Here is a 22,872-nt window from a genome sequence, read left to right on the forward strand (position 1 = left end):
AGACTAACAAAGCAATCATAACGCCAAAATACAATTTAAATAACATCCCAGAAGCATATAAAGATCAAATAAGGAACAGGTTTGAGGCTTTAAACTTAGTTGACAGAGAAGCAGAAGAAGTATGGAATGAAGTCAGAGACATTATCAGTGAAGAATGCAAAAAGACAATACCTCTAGTTAAAAACAGAGAAAGACCCCAATGGATGACTGAAGAAACTCTTCAAGTGGTTAGAGAGAGAAGGAAAGCAAAAGCAAAAGGAGATAGATACACAGTCAGAACCCTAAATGCAACAATACAGCAACTAGTACGTAGGGACAAAGAGAACTATTACAATAGTTACTGTATAGAAATAGAAGAGGACAACAAAAAGGGTAGAACAAGAGCCCTGTTCCAAAAGATTAGAGAAATGAAAGGGAAATTTAAACCAAGAGTAGGGATGTTGAATAATCAACAGGGAAACACACTGACTGACCGAGATGAAATAAAAGGAAGATGGAAGCAATACACTGAAGAACTCTATAAAAGAGATGCCAGGATGACAGATGTATTCACAGAGGAACCATATGATGAAGAACCAGAAATTTTAGAATGCGAGGTGAAAGCTTAAAATACTTGGAAGAAACAAATCACCAGGAATAGATGGCATACCAAAAGAGTTGCTACAAGCTACTGAGACTGAATCAGTCCAAATTTTGACTAAAATCTGTCAAGAAATATGGAAAACTAAACAATGGCCCACAGACTGGAAGCGTTCCATAAATATCCAAATTCCAAAAAAAGGGGATCCCAGGGAATGCAGTAATTATCGAACTATTGCCTTAATATCCCATGCAAGTAAAGTGATGCTCAAGATTCTACAACAAAGGCTCCTACCATATATGGAGCTAGAAATGCTAGACGTCGAAGCTGGATTTAGAAAGGGAAGAGGTACCAGAGATCATATCTCAAACATACGTTGGATAATGGAATGGACCAAGGAATTTCAGAAGAAAATCACCCTGTGCTTTATAGATTAGAGCAAAGCCTTTGACTGTGTAGATCATGAAAAACTATGGAATGCTTTAAAAGAAATGGGGGTACCACAGCATCTGATTGTCCTGATGCGCAACCTATACTCTGCACAAAAGGCTACTGTAAGGACAGAATATGGAGAAACTGATTGGTTCCCCATCGGAAAGGGTGAGACAGGGGTATATTTTATCACCCTTTTTATTTAATCTATATGCAGAACATATCATATGGAAAGCAGGATTGGACCAAGAAGAAGGAGGTGTGAAAACTGGAGGGAGAAATATCAATAATTGAAGATATGCAGACAATACCATACTACTAGCAGAAACCAGTAATGATTTGAAACGAATGCTGATGAAAGTGAAAGAGGAAAGCACAAAAGCAGGACTACAGCTGAACGTCAAAAAGATTAAAGTAATGACAACAGAAGATTTATGCAACTTTACAGATGACAATGAGGACATTGAACTTGTCAAGGATTATCAATATCGTGGCACAATCATTAACCAAAATGGAGACAATAGTCAAGAAATCAGAAGAAGGCTAGGACTGGGGAGGGCAGCTGTAAGAGAACTAGAAAAGGTCCTCAAATGTAAAGATGTATCACTGAACACTAAAGTCAGGATCATTCAGACCATGGTATTCCTGATCTCTATGTATGGATGTGAAGTTGGACAGTGAAAAAAGTGGATAAGAAAAAAATCAACTCATTTGAAGTGTGGTGTTGGAGGAGAGCTTTGCGGATACCATGGACTGCAAAAAAAAAAACAAATATTGGGCGTTAGAACAAATTAAACCAGAACTATCACTAGAAGCTAAAATGATGAAACTGATGTTATCATACTTTGGACACATCATGAGAAGACATGATTCATTAGAAAAGATAATGCTTGGAAAAACAGAAGGAAGTAGAAAAAGAGGAATGCCAAAGAAGAGATGGATTGATTCCATAAAGGAATCCACAGACTTGAACTTACAAGATCTGAACAGGGTGGTTCATGACAGATGCTCTTGGAGGTCACTGATTCATAGGGTCACCATAAGTCGTAGTCAACTTGGAGGCACATAACAACAACAAGGGCTAGGATTTCAGCCGTGCGCATACCATGGATTGCAAAAAAGACAAATAATTGGGTGTTAGAACAAATTAAACCCGAACTGTCACTAGAAGCTAAAATGATGAAACTGAGGTTATCATACTTTGGACACATCATGAGAAGACATGATTCACTAGAAAAGACAGTAATGCTGGGAAAAACAGCAGGGAGTAGAAAAAGAGGAAGGCCAAACAAGAGATGGATTGATTCCATAAAGGAAGCCAAAGACCTGAACTTACAAGATCTGAACAGGGTGGTTCATGACAGAGGTTGCTGATTCATAGGGTTGCTGATTCATAGGGTTGCTGATTCATAGGGTCGCCAAAAATCGTAATCGACTTGAAGGCACATAACAACAACAACAACAACAGGCTAGAGGGCACTCTAGGAAGAGGAAGCAGGGCATACCTTAGCTAGATGCTTGTATGAATCCAGAGACAATCAGACTAATTGGTGCTTGTTGGTTGTTTCAAGCTACAAATCTTGATATCTATTTATTCTGAAGGATCCAATGCACTAAGACACAATGAAGTCCCTCTACATTTGGAGAGACACACATTATTTAGGTCTTCAGTGCAGGCAGCCTGCAATCAAAATTGTGGCTCTGATGTCCATTTATTTGCTTGCAGTGAGTTTTCTTTTTTTATAGTAAATAGCTCATAGCCTTTTCAGCACTGTGGAGGCATCTTAATGTCTTTGCTCAAGTAGCTTTTCTCTTCATCAAGGAGAGTTTAATTTCCCCAGGCAATACAATGGCTCTGTTCCAAGAATGGCAGAAACCACCAGTCATTTTTGGCACTGCAAAGTATTCTACTTTATCCAAATTCTGTTTCTCTTCTTACATTACAATTATCCTCCAGCTCCAACAGCTTTCTAAGCTATAAGCTCCTTAAGTCTGATTTGTGTGCCTTAAAGCTATTGTCTTTTGGGTGCTGTGTCCCAGATTAAGCTATGGTTTTTTAGCTGCCGAATAAAATGTCATCTACTAGCCAAAGTCCATTGTTATAATATTGCCCTCTGGCCAGAATCCAAGGATGCACATAAGTAGTTCCATGTGCTTGAGGAGACAGGGAATTATGTTTCTCAGCAGCCCCTTCTGTGTCCCCATGGCAAACCACTTCTGGCGCTGAGGAAAGAATAAAGAAAATCTCACTAGGAATGTGCAAATATTTGGGTGCTCTAAAGTAGTACTTTGGGTGCTTTATTTCTGAGCTCAGTTCAAGGTGTTCACATTGATATTTAAAGCCCTAAATGACTTAGGCCCCAAGTATCTGAAAGGCCACCTCCTTCCCTTCAGAACTTTCCAGGTGTTAAGATTGACAGAGAAGGCTGTTTTGGTCATTCCATCAACCTCAGAGGTCTGGGGGGTGGCAGCCCAGCTTTCTCTGTAGTAGCCCCCAAACTGTGGAACCCCTTCCCTGGAGAGGTGCATCTAGTGCCATCATTACTCAGCTTTTGTCATAAGCTGAAGACATACCTCTTTACCCTGGCCTTTGACAAAGTATTTTTGAAATCTGCCTTACCACTGTTAATTAACATATGGTTTTGTGGTGTATTTATTTACATTACTTATTGTAATCCACCCATGGAACTTGGGGTTAGGGGTGGGTTATTATTATTATTATTGATAATAATAATAATAATCTACAGGTTTTGTCACTCAGCATTACTGTCTGTCATTCATGCTGACTAATATTTTAATTAATCTAGGTTTAGGTTACAGAACACAAAGGCTCTATATTGAAACAAAATTGGGGACCTCAGATGTATGTCCTATGATAAAGCCACGAGAATGGCTGTGTACTATAGTCAGCATGGATTTTTCGCACTCCACAATGTTAAATTGAAAATATCCCCCTCGTGCCATTCTGATACTTCCCATAACCTCATTTCAAAACAAAACCTTACAAAACTTATAGTCCTGAACTCAGAAACACTTGCTTAACAACCCTGTAAATTTTTGTGGTGATACACGAAACAGTCAGAAAGAATCAAAGTGTTCAAAAGAGTTCAAAGTGTAAAAAGAGAGAGATAGAAAAACTAGACCCCTTTTGGACTTCTTGTCAGTGTTCTCATAATCTGTTGAAATTCATTTAAAATCAGCCGTGTTCACAGAGTACCTGTAATCCTATTACTGACTTTGCCCCATATTCTGGCCTTCATCTTCTGCAACTTAAAAGTTTAAAAAAATGCCTGGCTGATTTTTAATTAATTTAAGAAATTTTGCATTGAATTCAATGATAATGGTGGGCATGCTCAGCATGTTCTAACAGCCAGACTCCCAGCTGCTGGGCTTGCCTAATCAGGGGTCCACACCCACACCAGACTTTGATTTCATGTGAGACAGTCATGGCTTCCCCAGAGAATCCTGGGAAGTGTAGTTTGTGAAGGGTGCTGAGAGGAGACTCCTATTCCCCTAACAGAGCTCCAGTGGCCAGAGTGGTTTGACAGTCAGCCATTCTGATTGAAGCTCTGTGAGTGGAACAGGGCATCTCATGGAAACTCTCAGCATCCTTCACTAACTACACTTCCCAGGATTCTGTGGAAGAAGCCATGGCTGTCAAAAATGAAATAAAGGTCTGGTGTGGATGTGTCCAGGGACAGCTTTGGTTTAAATTTGGGTGGGAGACTACATGTGCCTGCTGTAGAATAAAAAGGTGGGGAAAACCCTGTAAAACAATGATACTGTTCACAGTGTTTTCCTTTTGGAAAGGAAAGGGGCTTCCCCTCTGCCCAGTGCCCACCCACCCAATCTCCTCCCCTCCCCTTCCTGCCCTCCTCCTCCCCCCACCCCTCCCCCAGGTCAGTTTCACCTATCCTAAGCATGATTGCACAGGAATAAATCCCTCTGAACTCAAAAAGCATACAAATGAACAAACCTCCCCTCCCCCTTCCTCTTGCCCCTTCCCTCTCCCTTCCCCTCCCCATCCCCTTCCAATCTCTTCCTTTCCCCTCTTCCTCCTCCTTCCCCTTCCCTCCACCCTCCCCCTCCTCCATGGTCAGTTTTACCTATCCTAGGACTATGACCTGGGAGACCAGGGTTCAAATCCCCACACAGCCATGTTATGTTAATGTTTATTTACACTCCGCCTTTCGGCCTCAAGGCCCTCAAGTCAGCGTACAGAAAAAGTAAACACAAATATACACAAATACATCAACAAGGCAATACATCAATAAGCAATACATAGTACAAAAAATTAAATTAAATAGCAAACAACATGATATTAAGAAAACAAAATATCCAGGAAAGGCATTCTGTCTCGCCTGAATTTACAACTAATTCAAGGAGCGGTACAAGGAGCCATGAAGCTCACTGGGTGACCTTAGGCCAGTCACTGCGTCTCAGCCTCAGAGGAAGGCAATAGTAAACCACCTCTGAATACCGCTTACCATGAAAACCCTATTCATACTGGAAATGGACTGCCTTCAAGTCGATCCCGACTTATGGTGACGCTATGAATAGGGATTTCATGGTAAGCGGCATTCAGAGGGGGTTTACCATTGCCTCCCTCTGAGGCTAGTCCTCCCCAGCTGGCTAGGATCTGCTCATCTTGCCAGAGCTGCACAAGCCAGCCCCTTCCTTATCTGCAACTGCCAGCTGGGGGGCAACTGGGCTCCTTGGGACTATTATTTTTTTTTAAAATTATTTAAAACATTTATAACCCGCTCTATTTTCAGAGAACTCAGAGAACTATGCAGCTTGCCCATGGCTACACAGGTAGCCGCTCACTGTGGGGGTGATCTTTTGCTGGCCTTTGACACCCAGGAGACATGAGCGGGGATTTGAACTCAGACTCTGGAATCCCAGCCAGGCTCTCCTCCCCACTGTGCTATGCCATCGCCATAACTCGGAATTGACTTGAAGCATTTCATTTTCAAGCATGATTGCACGGGAGTAAATCCCATGGAACTCAATAAGTATGCAAATGATCAAACCTGCCCTCCTCCTCCCTCCCATCACCTCCCTTTTGCCCCTTCCCTCCCCCTTATTTCACCCCTCCCCTTCCACGTCCCACTCCTTCTGCTCCCCTCTCCCCTACTTCCTTCCCCCTACCTCCCCTCCCCCTCCTCCTTCCCCATGGTCAGTTTTACCTAGCCTAGCCATGATTGCACAGGAGTAAATTCAATTGAACTTAATAAGCATGCAAATGATCAGACCTGCCTCTCCTTCCTCTCTCCTCTCCCTTCCTCCTCCCTTCTTCCTCCTCCCCTGCCCACTCCAGGCTTCCCTCCCCATGGTCAGTTTTACCTATTCTTGCATGATTGCACGGGAATATCTCAATAAACATGCAAATGATCAAACCTACCTTCCTCCTCCCCCTCCCGCCTGCTCCCATCCACCTCCTCCCCTCCCCATCTCCTCCGGTCAGTTTCACCTGTCCTAAGCATGGTTGCAGGGGAATAAATCCCACTGAAATCAATAAGCATGCGAATGATCAATCCATTCTCAGCAAACTTGCACAAGATGCCATTTCTTACCTCCCGGATTAAAAAGCAGGGGAATTCATTAATAGACAAAAAACCATGCGGTTTAAGAATGTACCTTTAGCCAATAGATATTTCTATCAAATTTTAAAAAGCAAGGAAATTGGGCAGCTGTAGTGAATGCACCAGGGGAGCAGGAGACCTCACCTCTCTGAGATATTGTACTGCCCTACATATTTGTAAAAAAATGCAAACACAATTTGAGGTGGCAGTACAATATCTCAGAGAGGAGGTGAGGTCTCCTGCTCCCCTGGTGCATTCACTATAGCTGCCCAATTTCCCTGCTTTTTAAAGTTGGATAGAAATATCTGTCGCCTATAGGTACATTCTTAAACCACAAGGGGTTTATCAGTGGATCTATATAGGTTTGGGGGACCCTCCAGAGCAGATTTGGGGAGCATGGTGAAGAAGAAAGGGAAGTCCCATTGCACAAGCAGGACACTTCTCTCACATCTCTAGATAGGCCCCTTTGTACTTTAGCCTGATGTGCTGTCAAATACCTGGGGATGGGGAATTTGACCCACATCTAAATCTGTCTAGATACCTAATAGCCCCATGCAGAAGACTGTCTGTTATGCAGGAAAGGTTTGCCATATTTGAAATTGCGTGCCACAAAATATATACGTGCATCTTTTTAATGTTCATGCTAATGGGAACCATTTGCAAATAGAGAGTAGTAATTCCATGGAGATAACTAAATGACAATGGACCATGAAAAACTCATTATAATATCCTTGTGATTAGTGGCCTGCTCTGTGCACTTAAGTGACTTCCCTTATGCACATATTCTCCAAGGAAAACACTTCAGCAAATGTAGCAGAAGTGCTGGTGGGGAAAGGGGAAAAGAAATCTTAATGAATAAATAATTCAATTGTTTAAGACAACGTTCATATTACATTTCTTCCCTTCAGGTATCACTTTTCTTCATCTAACTGGGCATTGTTCATTTGAAAGTTAATGGCTCCCACAAATGTTCTTGAGCTTTTTGTGATGAGCTGTAAAGCATGTCCTTAATACCACTTGGTAATGGCCCAATTCTCACTGAGGTATCTGGGTTGTACAACATAAGACTGCACACCAAAGTCACCCAAACAGAAACCTTGTGCCAATATCACGTATCCCAGCAGCAGGTCAAAGTGCTCCAGACCTACCCTAATTTCTTAATCCACACATTTTTTTTATTACATTTATAGCCCATCTTTCTTTCACCATAGAACCCAAGGCAGCATACATGTGGTCCCAGGTGATCTTCCATCCAGGTACTGTCCAGACCCAGGCCTGTTCAGCTTCAGCAAAGTGGTTGCCTCATGTGCCTTCAGACCATAGCCTGCTCTATTTATATTCTGCCCTTTCTTCCAAAGAAGCCCAAAGGTAGGTCATTATTTTGCAAATGGCAGGATTCACGCAACACCCAGTCAGCTCAAGCAAGCAATCTGCATATGTAACAGGAGAAGGTGGGAACTTCCCAGGATCACCAACCAAGGTGCTGCTTTTAACCTATAAAGCCTTACACGGCTTGGGACCACAATACCTGATGGAATGCCTCTCCTGATATGAACCCACCCGTACACTACGCTCAACATCTAAGGCCCTCCTCCCGGTGCCTACTGCGAGGGACGCTTGGAGGGTGGCAACAAGGGAGAGGTGGCCCCCAAATTATGGAATGATCCTTCTGACGAGGTGCGCCTGGCGCCATCACTGTTATCTTTTCAGCGCCAGGTCAAGACTTTCCTCTTCTCCCAGGCATTTTAGCATCTGTTTTTTTAAAAAAATATTAAATTTTTTACAGTGTGTTTTAAATTGTTTTTAAAAGATGTGTTTTAAACGTGTATGTTTGTTTTTAATGTTTTTAGTTACTGTAAACTGCTCAGAGAGCTTCAGCTATGGGGCGGTATACAAATACAATAAATAAATAAATAAATAAAACCAGCCAGGTGTGGTAGAATGGCATTCAGAAAGCTGGGAGCAATTTAGAAAACTAGCTCCCTGGTTTTCTCTAAGGAGCCTGTGGAGGTTTGAAAACTGTTGGGTATTTACAGAGAAATTATATTAACAGACATTTTATTGTGGTTCTCTTCATCTTTGTTTTCACATTAAAGGAAGACACCCCTTCCTTTTGCAAAGGATTCTGGTATTTTGCTCAGCATACTAGGAATGTAATGAAATGAAAATACACTCCAGCCTAGACACTACTGACCTGCATACTATTCATTGTGCTGAAGGACTCCACATTCCCATGAACTACCAGACAATAAATCAAAGGAATTGATGGGAATGTACTCAGTGATTGTTGTTTTATTTGGCTGATATTTCATTCACACAAGGCACTTCAAGAAGGATAATGGTACATCACTTCTAGATGCCTTCACCTCTCTCCTCTAACTAGTCAGCAGTTTATCCCAGCTGATGACAGTACGAGTCACTGGGAGCTGTCTACGCAGTGCTCTCCATATGTCATCTGACAAGATCTGGAGGCTTTCCACTAAACCAGTCTGAAGTTTGTTTTCTTCAGCTTCAACTAATTTCTCAAACTCCATAGCAAACTGGACACGGCTAATTAAGTATATGCAGTCTTTAACATCTTTGCTTGCTGTCCAGTGGAGGTTAGCTTTCTTGAAATAGTGTATCTGCAGATCAATCTTCCCCACGACCTGTGAAGTAGGTGGTGTAAAAGCAATAGTCCACACAGATTTCCAAAGACTGTTCCAGACATCATTGTACTGATGGCCTTCAATGCAGACCACAAAGAATGGGTTGCTTCTGAGGGTTTTTCTGTAGACACGACAGTCTCCTGAAAGGAAATGCTTCTTCATATAGGACTCTAAAATGATATTAAGGGTTTCTCTCCATAATTCTGAATTATCTGTTCTGACACCACAATAAAGCAAAATTTTATCAGCTCTTTTGCTCAGGTGATCAAACCTGAAAGAAAGCTTGATCTGTGGATCAAAGAAGCGATTTCCCCCAAGATCATTATAGCGAGTCACAAGAGCATTCTCCCCTTTTATGTTCACAGCTGTGAAATTGTTCCTGGTGTGATTGGCACAGACCTGAGCAGCCTCATACCTCATGAGGTGATCGTCGCGAACCAGAATGCGGAGGTCTTCAAAAACATTCCTGAATTCACCTGGGGGGGCCTGTTGAAGCAAACTGCAGATGAATTTTATTTTCTCCTCCTTAGATAATTCACATTGTTTAGACATCATTGGCTGTCTTTGGAGTGATAAAGCGAATGATGGAATCGAAACTGGGGGAAAAACCAACAACCCCCCCATCAGTTCTTTTAAATGTGTAAGAAAAATATTGTTTGCTTGTTTTTAAATTAAGGACTAAAATGTTTGCTAATATCACTCCTTAACCTTTTCTAAGTTTTAACTTCAAAGGACTAAACATAATCTAGAATTACTTGAGGGGTTTGGCTTAATACAGAATTTTCAGTCAAAAATTGTATTTTAGGTACTACTTAAACCCTTATATCCCAGCTCGATCACTGAGATCATCTGCTGGAGCAGCACTGGTCGCCCTCCCGAGTTGGCAAGGATCATTTAGCATTGACACAAAAATGTAGCCTTCAGGGTCATCGGCCCAGTTCTCTGGAATGCTCTGCCAACAGAGATTCAGCAGGCGCCTTCTGTTTAAAATGGAAATGGACTGCCTTCAAGTTGATCCCGACTTATGGCTACCCTATGAACAGGGTTTTCATAGTAAGCAGTATTCAGAGGAGGTTTACCATTGCCTCCCCGTGAGGCTAGTCCTCCCCAGTCCTCAGCCACCCCCTTCCTTGTCCACAACTGCCAGCTGGGGGGCAACAGGGCTCCTTGGGACTATGTAGCGTGCCCACAGCTGCACAGGTGGCAGGGCACGTAACCCCTGAGCCACTCACTGTGGGGGTGATCTTTAGCTGGCCCTTGACACCCAGGAGACAGGAGCGGGGATTTGAACTCACCGACTCTGGACTCCCAGCCAGGCTCTCCTCCCCACCGTGCTATACCGGCTGTGTTTTAACTTAAAACGCCTGCTGAAAATCTTTCTATTCTGCCAGGCTGATGCAGGCAGTTAAGAAGATGTCTTTTTGCAATAGTTGACTTCTGCTTTTATTGTATTTTTAATGGCTTTTACTGTACTTTTTTAAAGCTTGTTGTAAACAGCTTTGATGTTTTTAAATGAAATAGCAGTATACAAATATATTTATAAATAAATAAATAAAATACTCTGTGCAAATCAGAACGATTTGTCCTTTACACAACAGATATGATCGTGAAATGATCTAGAAGACTAGAGTCAAATGATAAGAGTATTAAAAATAAATGATTCATGCACGCTCACACTAATAAAAAAATGCAGGTTCAAAAAACAGTGTTTGAGGATAACCGCAAGCCTAGTATGTTTACTTGCAGGTAAGCTCCATGTTATTTAGTTGCTTCCAAGAGTGGTATTCAATATTAGTCCTACTCAGAGAGAATAGACCTACTGAAGTTAATAGACGTTACTAACTTAGGGTTTTTAATTTCAGTGGGTCTACTCTGAGTAGGACTTAGCTGAATACAATCCCAAGTAATTGCACATTGGATTGCAATCTTAATTCTGGAGACATTTATAAGCACATTGGTGGATAATTGCTTTCTTGCAGAATAGAGCAATGTTAATAGAGCAATGCTAATACAAACCACAAACTATATTTGACAAGCATTGCCTTCCAGTCATATTTGGGAATATTTCACTGGAAGGTTGAATGGGACTTTTGAACTTGCCACCCTGCTCCTAGAAGTGTAATCTATTTGTAAGGTACGTGGAGCAGTTCCATCCTGCTATGCTGTATGTCCGTTGAAATCCCATCCTAACAGTTTACATTCTACAGTTTTGAAAGGGCACAAATGCTGCTGTTTCTTTGGTGGCTTTAGTGCCATTAACATGCTCTGTTGGTCAATCATTTTGTTCCACTCCATCTGAATGTAAGTTAGCCAAATCTCCTGACCATCTGAATTCAGTTAGCTCCCCTAGGCCACAAACGTATGTGCATTTACCATTGAACTCAGTGGAAGTTCCCCCCTCTGACAAAACATATGATTGGACTACAAATTTGCCAATATTTGTTACCTCTCATAAAAGCACTCTCATTTATCTACAAATTGGAGACTGAGGGAAAAATGGGTTAGGAGCGGGAAAGGGGGGGAAGGCTGAGCGTTTCTTTGGCAACGGTGTGTGTTATTCATTATGACGGCAGCGATGCTGAGAGAGGAGAGTGATGGGAGAGGGGGCGTAAGGAGCAGCCGCCCCCTCGCGAGGCGATTATGACGTCGGGGAGCCCCCGCGTGCCGGTCGCGCGCGCCGCAGAGGGGCCTCCGCGCCTCCCTCCCCCTGCCTCTCTTATCGCCTCGCGGACACCGGCGAGGGCGGTCGCGCTTGAGGGGAGGGGAAGGCGCCTGGAAGACCTTAGGGCGGGCGGGTAGGTGGGGTATGCCGCGCTGGGAGCTGCTGAGACCATCGCAGTAAGGAACAGGCGCGAAGGCCATGCGGAGGAGGCAACAACAACACCATGGAGAATAAATATCCTTGCTTCCAGGAGGGGAGGGGCGGGAGAAAGAGAGAGAGGGCGGGCGGGGGGTGACCCACACACTTTACTTTCCCGCCCCCACAGAAAATAACTCTGCGAATTAAGGGAAGAGAACCCCCCGTAGAGGGATCCGGGAATGGGATCTCCTTGGAGCCCATAACAGGGATCCCCTGCCCTCCACTCCCCAGATACCACTCTTGAAAGTATTATGGTTATGATAATGATAATACTATAGCAGCAACAAGTTCTGCTTCCCAACTGACATCTCTAGAAGCATCTTAGAAATATATCAATAACTTTGTGCAATTATATAGTTAAAGAGCAATTTATGTAAGAACATTTTTTGTAGAGAGAAGCAGCCCTACCTACCCCCCCTCTCCAAAACACACACAAGATTTTAGCATGTGTTTTTAAATTGTTTTAAATTTTTTAAATTGTGTTTTAAATTGTTTTTAAAAAGATGTGTTTTAAATTGTATGTTTGTTTTTGATGTTTTTAGTTGCTGTAAACCGCCCAGAGAGCTTCGGCTATGGGGCGGTATACAAATACAATAAATAAATAAATGAGGCTTTGAAGAATGGGTCTGCTCCTCCCCCAGTAAAGGAGACTCTCCTTTTCCTTTAAACAGAAATGTTGCCCCTTTTCCAAAATGTAGCCTGCCATAAGTTACCGCCTCCCACCTCATTTTGTCTGCACACAGAGCAATTAATAAGTTGTCTGATCAGCAGAAAGGTAATATTTAAATGTTTAAAATGAATACGAAGATGCCTCCCCCTTCAACCCCCCCCAACAAAGGGTGTTTCAGTAGAGATTCACAAACATACAGAAGAATCCTAGTACTAGTATTTATTCAACCTCTTTCACACTGTTATTATATTTGCAAATCCCCTTATAAACATCCAGTCACATGCAGGCAAAGTAGCTCACACATTTATTTATTTTTTTGCAAAAGGAGAGCCAAAGCTGAGAGTGACTTGTCCACGGTTACATAGCAAGTCCTGCCCCCATGCAAACCCAGCTCCCTGAACATGGTAAACACTTGAGCCCCCTCCTCTTTCAGAGAAGAATTCCAACCTCAAAGAGAAGTGACTTCCCAAAATGACTGCTGTTTGAACCTGGAGATACCCCCCTGCCCAATTTCCCCTAATTACCAATTTTGTACTGGAAGGCTATCTTGCATGGAACACTACATGAATAAAAAAAAGTCATGGATAACAAAATCAAGAGGGTCCTATATCCCCTATCCTAATACATTCAACCCTATTGCTGAAGAATCCCTTTTTTATTTTGACAGTTTGCTATTCTGGGATGGAAATCTCATTCACTTGTACAGAAATGTACCATTTCTAGTCTAGGGAAAGGTCCCCTCTCTCAGTGCACATATCACTGTGTTTATAGAAGGGAAGAATTAGCCTCTATCCACTACTTCCTCTTGCAGTGATTCTTCACTTAGAATACTGCTGTTCCACAGGCATCTTTAGAACCTGATCCCCAAATGAATTTAAATGACATGTTTGGATCTTTAACTTTTCCCATTCTTAACCAGTGAAAGGTGGATTGGGCCATTTCGAAGAGAGTCTGTACTGGCCACTTGATGCCAAACTTCCTATGTTTGTGTTTACACCAGACAATTTTCTGAATTGAAAAAATGTCAATATTAACAAAAAAATTCTTAATTTGCTTTTCCATACATGGTTCATGGACATCATCTTTGATGAATTTAGGGATGGCAAGATCAATATAGATAAGACCTTGAAATTGCTCAATAAGATTGATGTCTCTTATGACTATGTTCATGTGAAAAAAGTGTTTAAGGTGAGAAAGTATGCTTGTATTCCTTTAAAATGCATAATTGTATTCGTGACCAGTGGACCATAGTTGTCAAAGTACATTTATCACCTGCCAACAAGCTGCTACATTAAAGTTCTTTCAGAGGAGATATTTATTGCTCATAGATAGGTTTGCCCTATTACTATTTAACTATAAGCACCTCTTTCATCCATGAGCAAGTGCCCTAGATTTTTCTTCCTTGGGTAGTGTTTCCTTTACAGTAACCAATTACTGGTAGTTTGGGATGGGTTGGTAATTTCTGTCTCACCAGTTGAGTCTCTTACAAACTGAAGTGACGTGAGAGATTTGTTACTGTTCTATCCCTACCTTCAGTGCCCTTAATGATCTTAGAAAGAGATGTTTGAAGCTTGTTATACAAATGATACTATTGTTGCATGCCACCCCAGTCTCTGAGCGATGAGAGATCTCCAGGAGTCCCTGCGCTTACCCAGGGGTTTGGTTTCTTGGAAAGAAGGTCAGCGAAGGCAGTGGTGTCTTGATGAAATACGGTTTATTTATTTACACACATTCCAACCTGAGTTTAAGATGGAGGGGTTCAAAGCATCAGCAGTCCAACAAATCTTTCTTTTCCATCAGGCTTACTGGAGGCAGCCTAAAGCCATGGTGCAAAGCCAGCCTCTCTGCCTCTCTCCAGTTCCCAGTCTTTCCTCAGTCTCGACTCAAAACAAGCCTCTCTTAGGCCCCCCCAGGGGGGGCTCTCCTGAAGAGTTTCAATAACAATAGGATCTCCCTGGCCCATTTGCCAGTTAATGGGCACTTGATAGCCCCATTACCCACCTGGCCACTCTATTAGATTAACTAAGGAGACTCATCTCACCAGTGGAGCAGGTTTCTCGGCTGCAGAGCCCACCTCCAAGGGTCGGTTCACACGGCGATTTAGCATGAGATGGGTTCTACTTGCATGCCCGTTTAATTTGCAGCAATCACATGATGTAGGAGGCAATGGGAAGGCATCCCGGTGCTTTCAACTTTTCATCTGCAGCAAATAAAGTTTAATCCGAAAAGGGAAGGAAAAACCTTCTGTGCTTTGCATCTCTAGGGGCTTGTAGACGCTTAGCTTCAATGCTTTTGTGAGTTCACACCCACGCCTCCCTTTGTTATGTCATTTTCTGCTGGCTCCCATTCTGCAAGCCTACTGCAAATGGTGCTTCTTTCCCCCTAACTTGAACAAAAAAGCATAACATTGTTCAAACAAATATTTGTATTTCTGCTGGATTCTAAAAATGCAAATAATCAAACGTGATGAATTTTTCTATTTTTTATGAAACTTACTCTGGAACAAGCTGAGCATGCTTGGTTCCCAAGGTAACCAGAGGAAGTGACAGTTTGACTTTAAGAGGGTGTGGTCATTAGGAAGCTGCATGATTGATTCTTTCCCTTCAGTATGAACGAAAAACAGCAATTGGAATGGTAGGAAGTGTGATCTCCTTCGAGATGGAAAAAGCTTCGTCTTTAAAACGGAGTTCAACTCCAGTGTGAATGAGCCCCAAGTGCATGGTGCTAATCCAGAGGCTGGAAGGGGATCCATAGAAATCATCCATCTCAACCCCAAACCCATAACACTCTTTTCCTTCTGATTATGGCTGCTCTTATTATACAGCCATGAGAGTGGTATACTATAGCCAGCGTGGATTTTTCACATTCCGCAATGTTAAATTGAAAATACACCCCATGCCATTCTGATGCTTCCCATAAGCTCATTTCAAAACAAAACCTTACAAAATTTATAGTCCTGAACTCAGAAACGCTTGCTTAACAACACAGTCAATTTTTATGGCAATACACAAAACAGAGAGAATAGAGAGTTCAAAGTCTAAAAAGAGCCAGGGGAAACCCAGAGCCCTTTTGGACTTTTTTCTGTCAGAGTTCTCATAATCTGTTGAAATTCATTAAAAATCAGCCATGTTCACAGAGTACCTATAATCATGTTGTGACCTTGTCCCATACGCTGACCTTCATCTTCTGCAGTTTAAAAGTTAAAAAAATGCCTGGCTGACTTTTAATTAATTTAAGAAATTTTGGTTTGAACCCAATTATAACGTTGGGCATGCTCAGTAAGAACCAACTGTCAGTGTTCTAGAAGCCAGACTCACAGCTGCTGGGCTTGGCTAATCAGGGGGCCACACCCACACCAGACTTTGATTTAAGTGAGACAGTCATGGCTTCCCTCAAAGAATCCTGGGAAGTGTAGTTTGTGAAGGGTGCTGAGATGAGACTCCTATTCCACTGACAGAGCTCCAGTGGCCAGACTGGTTTAACAGTCAGCCACTCTGATTGAAGGTCTGTGAGGGGAACAGGGCATATCCTAGCAACTCTCAGCACCCTTCACTAACTATGCAAGATTCTTTGAGAGAAGCCATGACTGTCCAAAGCTTTGGTTTAAATTTGTGTGGAAGGCTACATGTGCCTGCTGTAGAATAAAAAGGTGGGGGAAATGCTGAAAAGCAATGATTATGTTTTCCTTTTGGAAAGGAAAGGGGCTTCCAGTGCCCACCCAATCTCCTCCCCTCCCCCTCCTCTCCCCTAGGTCAGTGTTGGACTATGATCTGGGAGAACAGGGTTCAAATCCCCACACAGCCATGAAGCTCACTGGGCGGCCTTGGGCCAGTCACTGCCTCTCAGCCTCAGAAAAAGGCAATGGTAAAACCACCTCTGAATGCCATTTACCATGAAAACCCTGTTCAAAGGGTCACCATAAGTCCAGTCGACTTGAAGGCAGTCCATTTCCATTTTCAAACATGATTGCACAGAAATAAATCCCATTGAACTCAAAAAGTATACAAATGATCAAACCCACCCTCCCTTCTCCTCCCTCCTATCCCCTCTTTCTTGCCCCTCCCCCTCCCCTTCCAATCCCCTCCTTCCAATGCTACCAATTTCTTCTAAGCTACACAGCAAGTGGATTGGACTGTGAAAGACCAACCCAAATTGTGTTTGCATTTTGACTAATTTGTAGGGCAGCCCAATATCTCAGAGTGGAGGTCAGGTCTCCTGCTCCCCTGGTGCATTCCCTATAGCTGCCCAATTTCCCTGCTTTTTAAAGTTTGATAGAAATATCTGTTGGCTATAGGTACGTTCTTAAATCGCAAGGTTTTTTTGCCTATTAGTGAATATTCAGACAGAGTCCTGTTTGTACTTGCGCGTGGCAGGGGGGAGGAGAGCAGAGGAGAGAGAGATGTGGTCAGATGGCAGGCCCTTCACATGGGTTTCCTGCCCTGCCACAACTGAACAGGGACTGTTGGCTAGGCCCGCTGTCTTAATTACTGGTGTTAAGCCAATAACTGGTGTACAGGATGGGACGTGAAGTGGTCAAACTGAAGGCTTATGCTTCTAGGTCTGCTCTTGACCTATATTAGAGAAATAGAACTAGATGCCAGATTACAGTTTTAAGTTGCAATCAGTTTGTAGCCTAACTATGTCAATTCCCCTTCCACTTCATTCCTCTGCCATGGGCATCACTGATTTCTTATATGTTTGGGATTGTCCTCACAATCACAAGGGCTTGCAGCTTATTTCTAATGAAAGTTTCTTAGAAAAGCTAGGAGTCATATTGAAGTGTTCATCATTTCGGTGTTTATACTGTCACATATGCCTCCTTTGGGAGGAAGGGCAGCATACAAATGTAATAAATAAATAAATACAAATGTTTTATTTAGACTTACTGCTTTCTTTTTACTTAGAAAAATGACAAACAGAAGGCTGGACTTATTACCATGGAAGATTTTAGGGCAATTTATCGTACGCTTCTGCATAGACCTGAACTTCATGAACTCTTCACCAGCTACTCACCAAACAAAAAAGTTCTAACAGCAGCAAATCTAGCTGACTTTCTTAAAAAGGAACAGTTTGAACTTGATGCTAATGAACGAAGAGCTGTGTCACTCATAAATAAATTTGAACCCATTGATGAAGGTACACTAAAGTTTTAGTGTTAGAATGTAATTAATTTGTTATAAGTTTGTGTTTTGATAGTAGTAATGAATGTATTAATTATAATGAATATGTAGAGAGTTGCAATGTAATGTGCTTTAAGAGAAAATTTCTATTTTATGTGAAAAAGATCATCAGTTTTCTAAATTTGTTATTTATCATGGATGTTAGCCTTTTCCAATGAGAATGAGGGGTGAAATGCATTGCATCTAGCACCTGGGAGTGTGTGTCTTGCACCATATGACCACATCTATAATAGAAGAATAGTGCTGACATCTGCTTCTGCAGCCAACACCTGTTTGGTGAAGAAAAGGGGAACAGTTGCTGGGCTTGGTGCAGAAGACTGACCCTTCCCATCCAGTGATCAGTGCTGTTCATGCTGATTGCATGACTTCAAAACTGCACCTACTGTGTTTACTTATACATGGTTGCATGAACTCAGATTGTGTTAATTCATCAAATTATTGTGTTAATCACATTATTGCTGTTTTCTGGAAGAAAGGAAAGTACAGCCTACAGAAACAAGAAGTGTGTTTTATATTTGCTTATGAAAATATTATTGCAATCTGTGTAGGATGATTTGAAACATATAATAGTATAAGTATCTTGGACCTTTTTAAGAATATATGAACAACTGTTTTGTTTGTATTGTTTTGCATTTTTATTGCTTACCACATTGGGTACTTTAAAATAGAAAAGTTGTTTATAAATTGACCCACAGGTTCTTCTATGTGTATCTTCCTTTATAGGATAAGTTATATATGCCCAGTTTGTATAAATTACATTCAGAAACAAATAGCATTGGTTTGTATGTGAGGTCCCTGAAAATTTTGTATGTGTTGTTTTGTGAGCTGAACTCATTGACTTCTCACAACACTTTTGGGATTTTTGTGTGTTTATATATGTATATAGTGTACAAACACTAACAATCAAATAAAAATGCAACGCAAAATTTGTGCCTATTTTACAATTATTTGTTCCTTTGTGATATTGTATTGGTGAGAGTCAATATCATCCCCTTCCTCTCTTTCCCTTGCAGCTCCTGGTACCCCCCAATCTACTCCAGATGATCCCCCAACTCTCCAGAGTAGATGGGGGGAGGGCTGCAGGGGGGAGGAGTTGAACATGAGAGGAAGTCCATTGTACAAGCAGGCTGCCACAATTGGATATTGCCCAGTTTCGGTTTTTTTCCTTTTAATTTGGCACATTCTTTTTTATGTTTCTGCTATATTAAACAGTATTTTCTCTCAGTTACTGCCATTCCCCCTTACCTGGCCAGTTTCCTTTTTTGTATTGAATTTCATGTCAAAGATCCGCAAACGCCATCTTGGCTTCACAAGGACAAACATGAAAGAAAGTAGAAAGATAATATATGATCTTCAAATAGTGGCTCAGTCACCATAAGTGGTCTGGATAAAAAGGTTTGTGGAAAGGGATGTAATGGTGAGAATGTAATCTCTTGTCTGCTGCAGAGCAAAACAAAGAAACATGTTATCTGTTTGGCTTGTGATAAAATCTGAGTGTTCGTTCTGGTATAAGCCAGTGACTTTCACAAAACAACTCAAGTGCTGTTATGCTACCTATATAAGTAGATTTTTTGGGATGTGTGTGTGTGTAAGTTAGTTGCTGGCAGAAGTAAGGCTGTGGGCATCCTAGTCACGTCAAAAGCAGCGAGAATGGCTTTTCTGGCTATGTTTTGAAGCAACTTTGCACTCTGCTGGACACACCTTTCTCCACTGCTGACTTCAGATTTTTCAGGACTGCCACAGCAAAGTGTTGGGCCAATCACTGTTTCTGACTGAGCCTCTAGCAAAGCATTTCCATTGGCCATACCTGGAGGGGCAATGGGTTGACCTACCAATCAGTTGTGAAATCTGTCTGAAGCTGATTTTTTTAAAACAAAATGAACTCTTAAACTATCCAACCAGGTTTTAGAGAAAAAAGGGGCAGAGTTTGACTAGCATTGTGTGTCTCTGTTTTCACAAAACAAGTGGAGACACATTGGAGCTGGCACAACAGTAAATGTGTCTCTACCCAAATTGAGAACATATTTAAGTGTAAATCTAGTTTGACATTGAGTTAAGAGAAAATATCAGAAGTCCTGGCTGCTGCTTATATGAAATACTCATGCCTCAGTGATAAGATTAAAGTTAAGTCTTAAAATCATGGTAGGCCATCTGATATGAGGTGTTTAAGACATGATTTGGGGTCATTTACCAACATTATTTATATATATAAATATTTGTATACCACTATTTTGTTAACAACATCAAAGCAGTTTACAATACATTAAAAAACACCATAGAATAAAGACATTAAAAATACAATAAAAACAAAGGTCAACTGTTGTGAAAAAAGCATCTTTTTAATGGCCTACATAAGCCTGGGAGAACAGAAAGATTTTCAGCAGGCCTTTAAAAGTTAAAACAGAAGGCTCCTGTTGAATGTTTGTTGGCAGAGCATTCCAGAGAATTGGGCCGGTGACATTGAAGGCTTGATTTCATGTTGATGTTAAACGAGCCTCGCCATCTCGGGGGATGATCACTGCAGATGATCTCAGTGATCAAGCTGGGATATAAGGGTTCAGGCGGTACCTCAGATACACTGGACCTAAGTTGTTCAGGGCTTTGTAAAGTAATACCAGGACCTTGAACCTGGCTCGATAGTGAATGGGCAGCCAGTGCAGATGTTTTAAAAGTGGTGTCACATGTTGACAACCATGTGCAACCTGGCCGCCACATTTTGTACCAGCTGGAGCTTCCAAACCAGGGCCAAGGGCAGCCCCACATAGAGCACATTGCAGTAATCCAACCTTGAGTTTACCAATGCATTGACTACAGAGGCCAGGCTATCCCTGTTTATCACCATTTAGCAGATATACTGTCTGTTTTCCATAGCTGAGGAAGCAGTTAACATTTATTTTCTTGTGCTTATATTTTACACCTTTCTGTTTCAACAAGCCTTTTAAGCCGAGACCTTATCCAAGTCTGTGTGTTGGAATTGCTTTTTAAGCTATTTTTAAAACTTTTTTAAAACATGTTTTGAGAAATGTTTTATTTTAAGATGTTTTAAATATGTTTTAATGTGCTTTTAAGTATGTTTTTAAGAAGTTTTAGAGTGTTTTAGTGTTTTTGTTTGCTGCCCTGGGCTCCTTCTAGGAGGAAGGGTGGGATATACTAATATTAATACACCAGGCATCAGTCACAATTGCCCTCAGTATGTATAGATGATATATGTCCACTGATGTGCCCTCATTGATTATACAGTACAGTATATCACAGTTTTGCATAGTGTACTCACTAATCTGTAACTTGTAACTTGGTCCTTATCATTTTTTTACTGAGGTGATAAGAGTGTGCTTCTGGTGACTATACTGTTTAATTTTCATGTGGATTTCTATTTGTGTTAAAGCCGCCAGCTCATGATACTGAAAATGTCCCATGCTTTGTCCAATCAACACAGTAATATTTTTAATTTTTTTAATTTTTAGGGCTATTTCATCCAAACACTTTCCCATATGAAAAGGTGGTGAATTCATTTTATGTAGATCATATCCAGCACAAATGTATTAGTGCTTTGTTTGCCGCCCTGGGCTCCTGCTGGGAGGAAGGGCGGGATACAAATTAATTAATTAAATAAATAAATGTACGAATACGACTTTCTTTTTCACAATTTGTGAAGCAGTTTTATGCAGTCCATAGTTAGAAATTTGGGGTTTTATTTAGTCACTTTTAGATGGCATTTATTGCAATGGGAGAGTAAACATGTGTTTCTCTTCTGAAATCAGCATGGCCTAAAACTGCTAAACTGGATGGATTTGTCCTGCTGTCAAGAACAAAATAACTGGAAATACTTTTGGATCATTTGAGAATGTAACTCCCTGAATTGGAAATGACATTAAGGCCATCTAGTCTTTTTTCCTTCTGAACCAGGATCCTTCTTCAGATTTTACAAATATCTGTAGTGCCATTCAAACATTAAAGCAATGGCATGGAAATCACTTATTGGTGATTTCAAAATTCAGATTGGTGGTTTGATTTCATGCTGGCACCTTGTAGCCAGGACCAGTCACATGGGAAATTGCCAACAGACTTTATCTTGGTTGTGTAACAGTTGCGGGGGGGGGACCTGTTCTCCACTCATGTGGTTCTGACCATTTAAATGTTAACAGCCACTGTGTGGAATGAAACTAAGAGTAAATGGTTCCCACACAGCTGCCATAAGACATGAAGGGTACAAATTAACCTAGCCAAAGAGCTGCACTATTACTTTGATCCTCACAGGTGGATTTTCCGTTTCAAATATCCTAGGGCTCTGTTATTATTACACTCAGATTCCCTCTGCGATATAGTGTTCAAACTTTTGTTTCCTAACTTGAATCACGAAATATCACACCTAAACCTACAGTGACGAGAAATTCCCTAAACTGGAAAAGTACACTCAAATACTTTCTAAACAAAGGGCTTTTTTATGCTTGCTTCCAAAGTAGCATAATCTGTTCTTGAATGTATTTTCATGATTTTCACCCTATAGAGGGTCCAATTACACCATCAGCAGAAATCAACCAAGAGGCTGCTTTTAGCTGACATGGGGATCCATATTACTAAAAACAGACATAGTTTACCCCATTCACATGTGCACATATCTGCATGTCAGGGAGCACCAGATAAAGACAAAGTGAATGCCTTTCCAAAGTTTGCCCTAATTCTTTAACGTGTTAGGTTTGTAGTGGTTGAATTGAAAGTGGATTTCAGTCATTCATTGAGCATTTCTCAGGAGAGCAGGATAACTAATAGTTTGTCATAATCTTTCTTTAATCTAGAACATCAGGTGTAAACAGGCACATCAGTTATATATACACATACACATCAACAGGAAAATTAATGTTATTAGTTCCTTAATCATTTTGTTTTCAAATGTTGGTAGTTTGATTTATATAGTAT

The 22,872-nt window shown here is 41.3% G+C and overlaps 2 protein-coding genes across 2 annotated transcripts in view; one reads left to right on the top strand and one right to left on the bottom strand.

Annotated features, from left to right (window-relative positions):
* Positions 1-8,972: 8,972 nt before the first annotated feature.
* On the bottom strand, positions 8,973-9,800 carry CAPZA3 (capping actin protein of muscle Z-line subunit alpha 3). The gene has a single exon (XM_061640467.1). The coding sequence runs from the start codon at positions 9,798-9,800 to the stop codon at positions 8,973-8,975; it is 828 nt and encodes a 275-aa protein (XP_061496451.1).
* A 2,259-nt stretch (positions 9,801-12,059) lies between these two features.
* Positions 12,060-22,872, top strand: part of LOC133390927 (1-phosphatidylinositol 4,5-bisphosphate phosphodiesterase zeta-1-like) — a 51,732-nt gene continuing 40,919 nt past the window's right edge. Inside the window, exons 1-3 of the mRNA XM_061582082.1 lie at positions 12,060-12,141; positions 13,840-13,963; positions 17,680-17,911. Of these exons, the coding sequence (XP_061438066.1) occupies positions 12,131-12,141; positions 13,840-13,963; positions 17,680-17,911 (367 nt within the window). The 5' untranslated portion in view covers positions 12,060-12,130. The remainder of the gene's footprint in view (positions 12,142-13,839; positions 13,964-17,679; positions 17,912-22,872) is intronic.

The sequence above is a fragment of the Rhineura floridana genome, chromosome 8 (assembly GCF_030035675.1).
Source record: "Rhineura floridana isolate rRhiFlo1 chromosome 8, rRhiFlo1.hap2, whole genome shotgun sequence".
Classification (NCBI taxonomy): Eukaryota; Metazoa; Chordata; class Lepidosauria; order Squamata; family Rhineuridae; genus Rhineura; species Rhineura floridana.

Excerpts from the sequence above, each read along its gene's own strand:
- CAPZA3 (XM_061640467.1), bottom strand. The coding sequence starts at position 9,800 with ATGATGTCTAAACAATGTGAATTATCTAAGGAGGAGAAAATAAAATTC.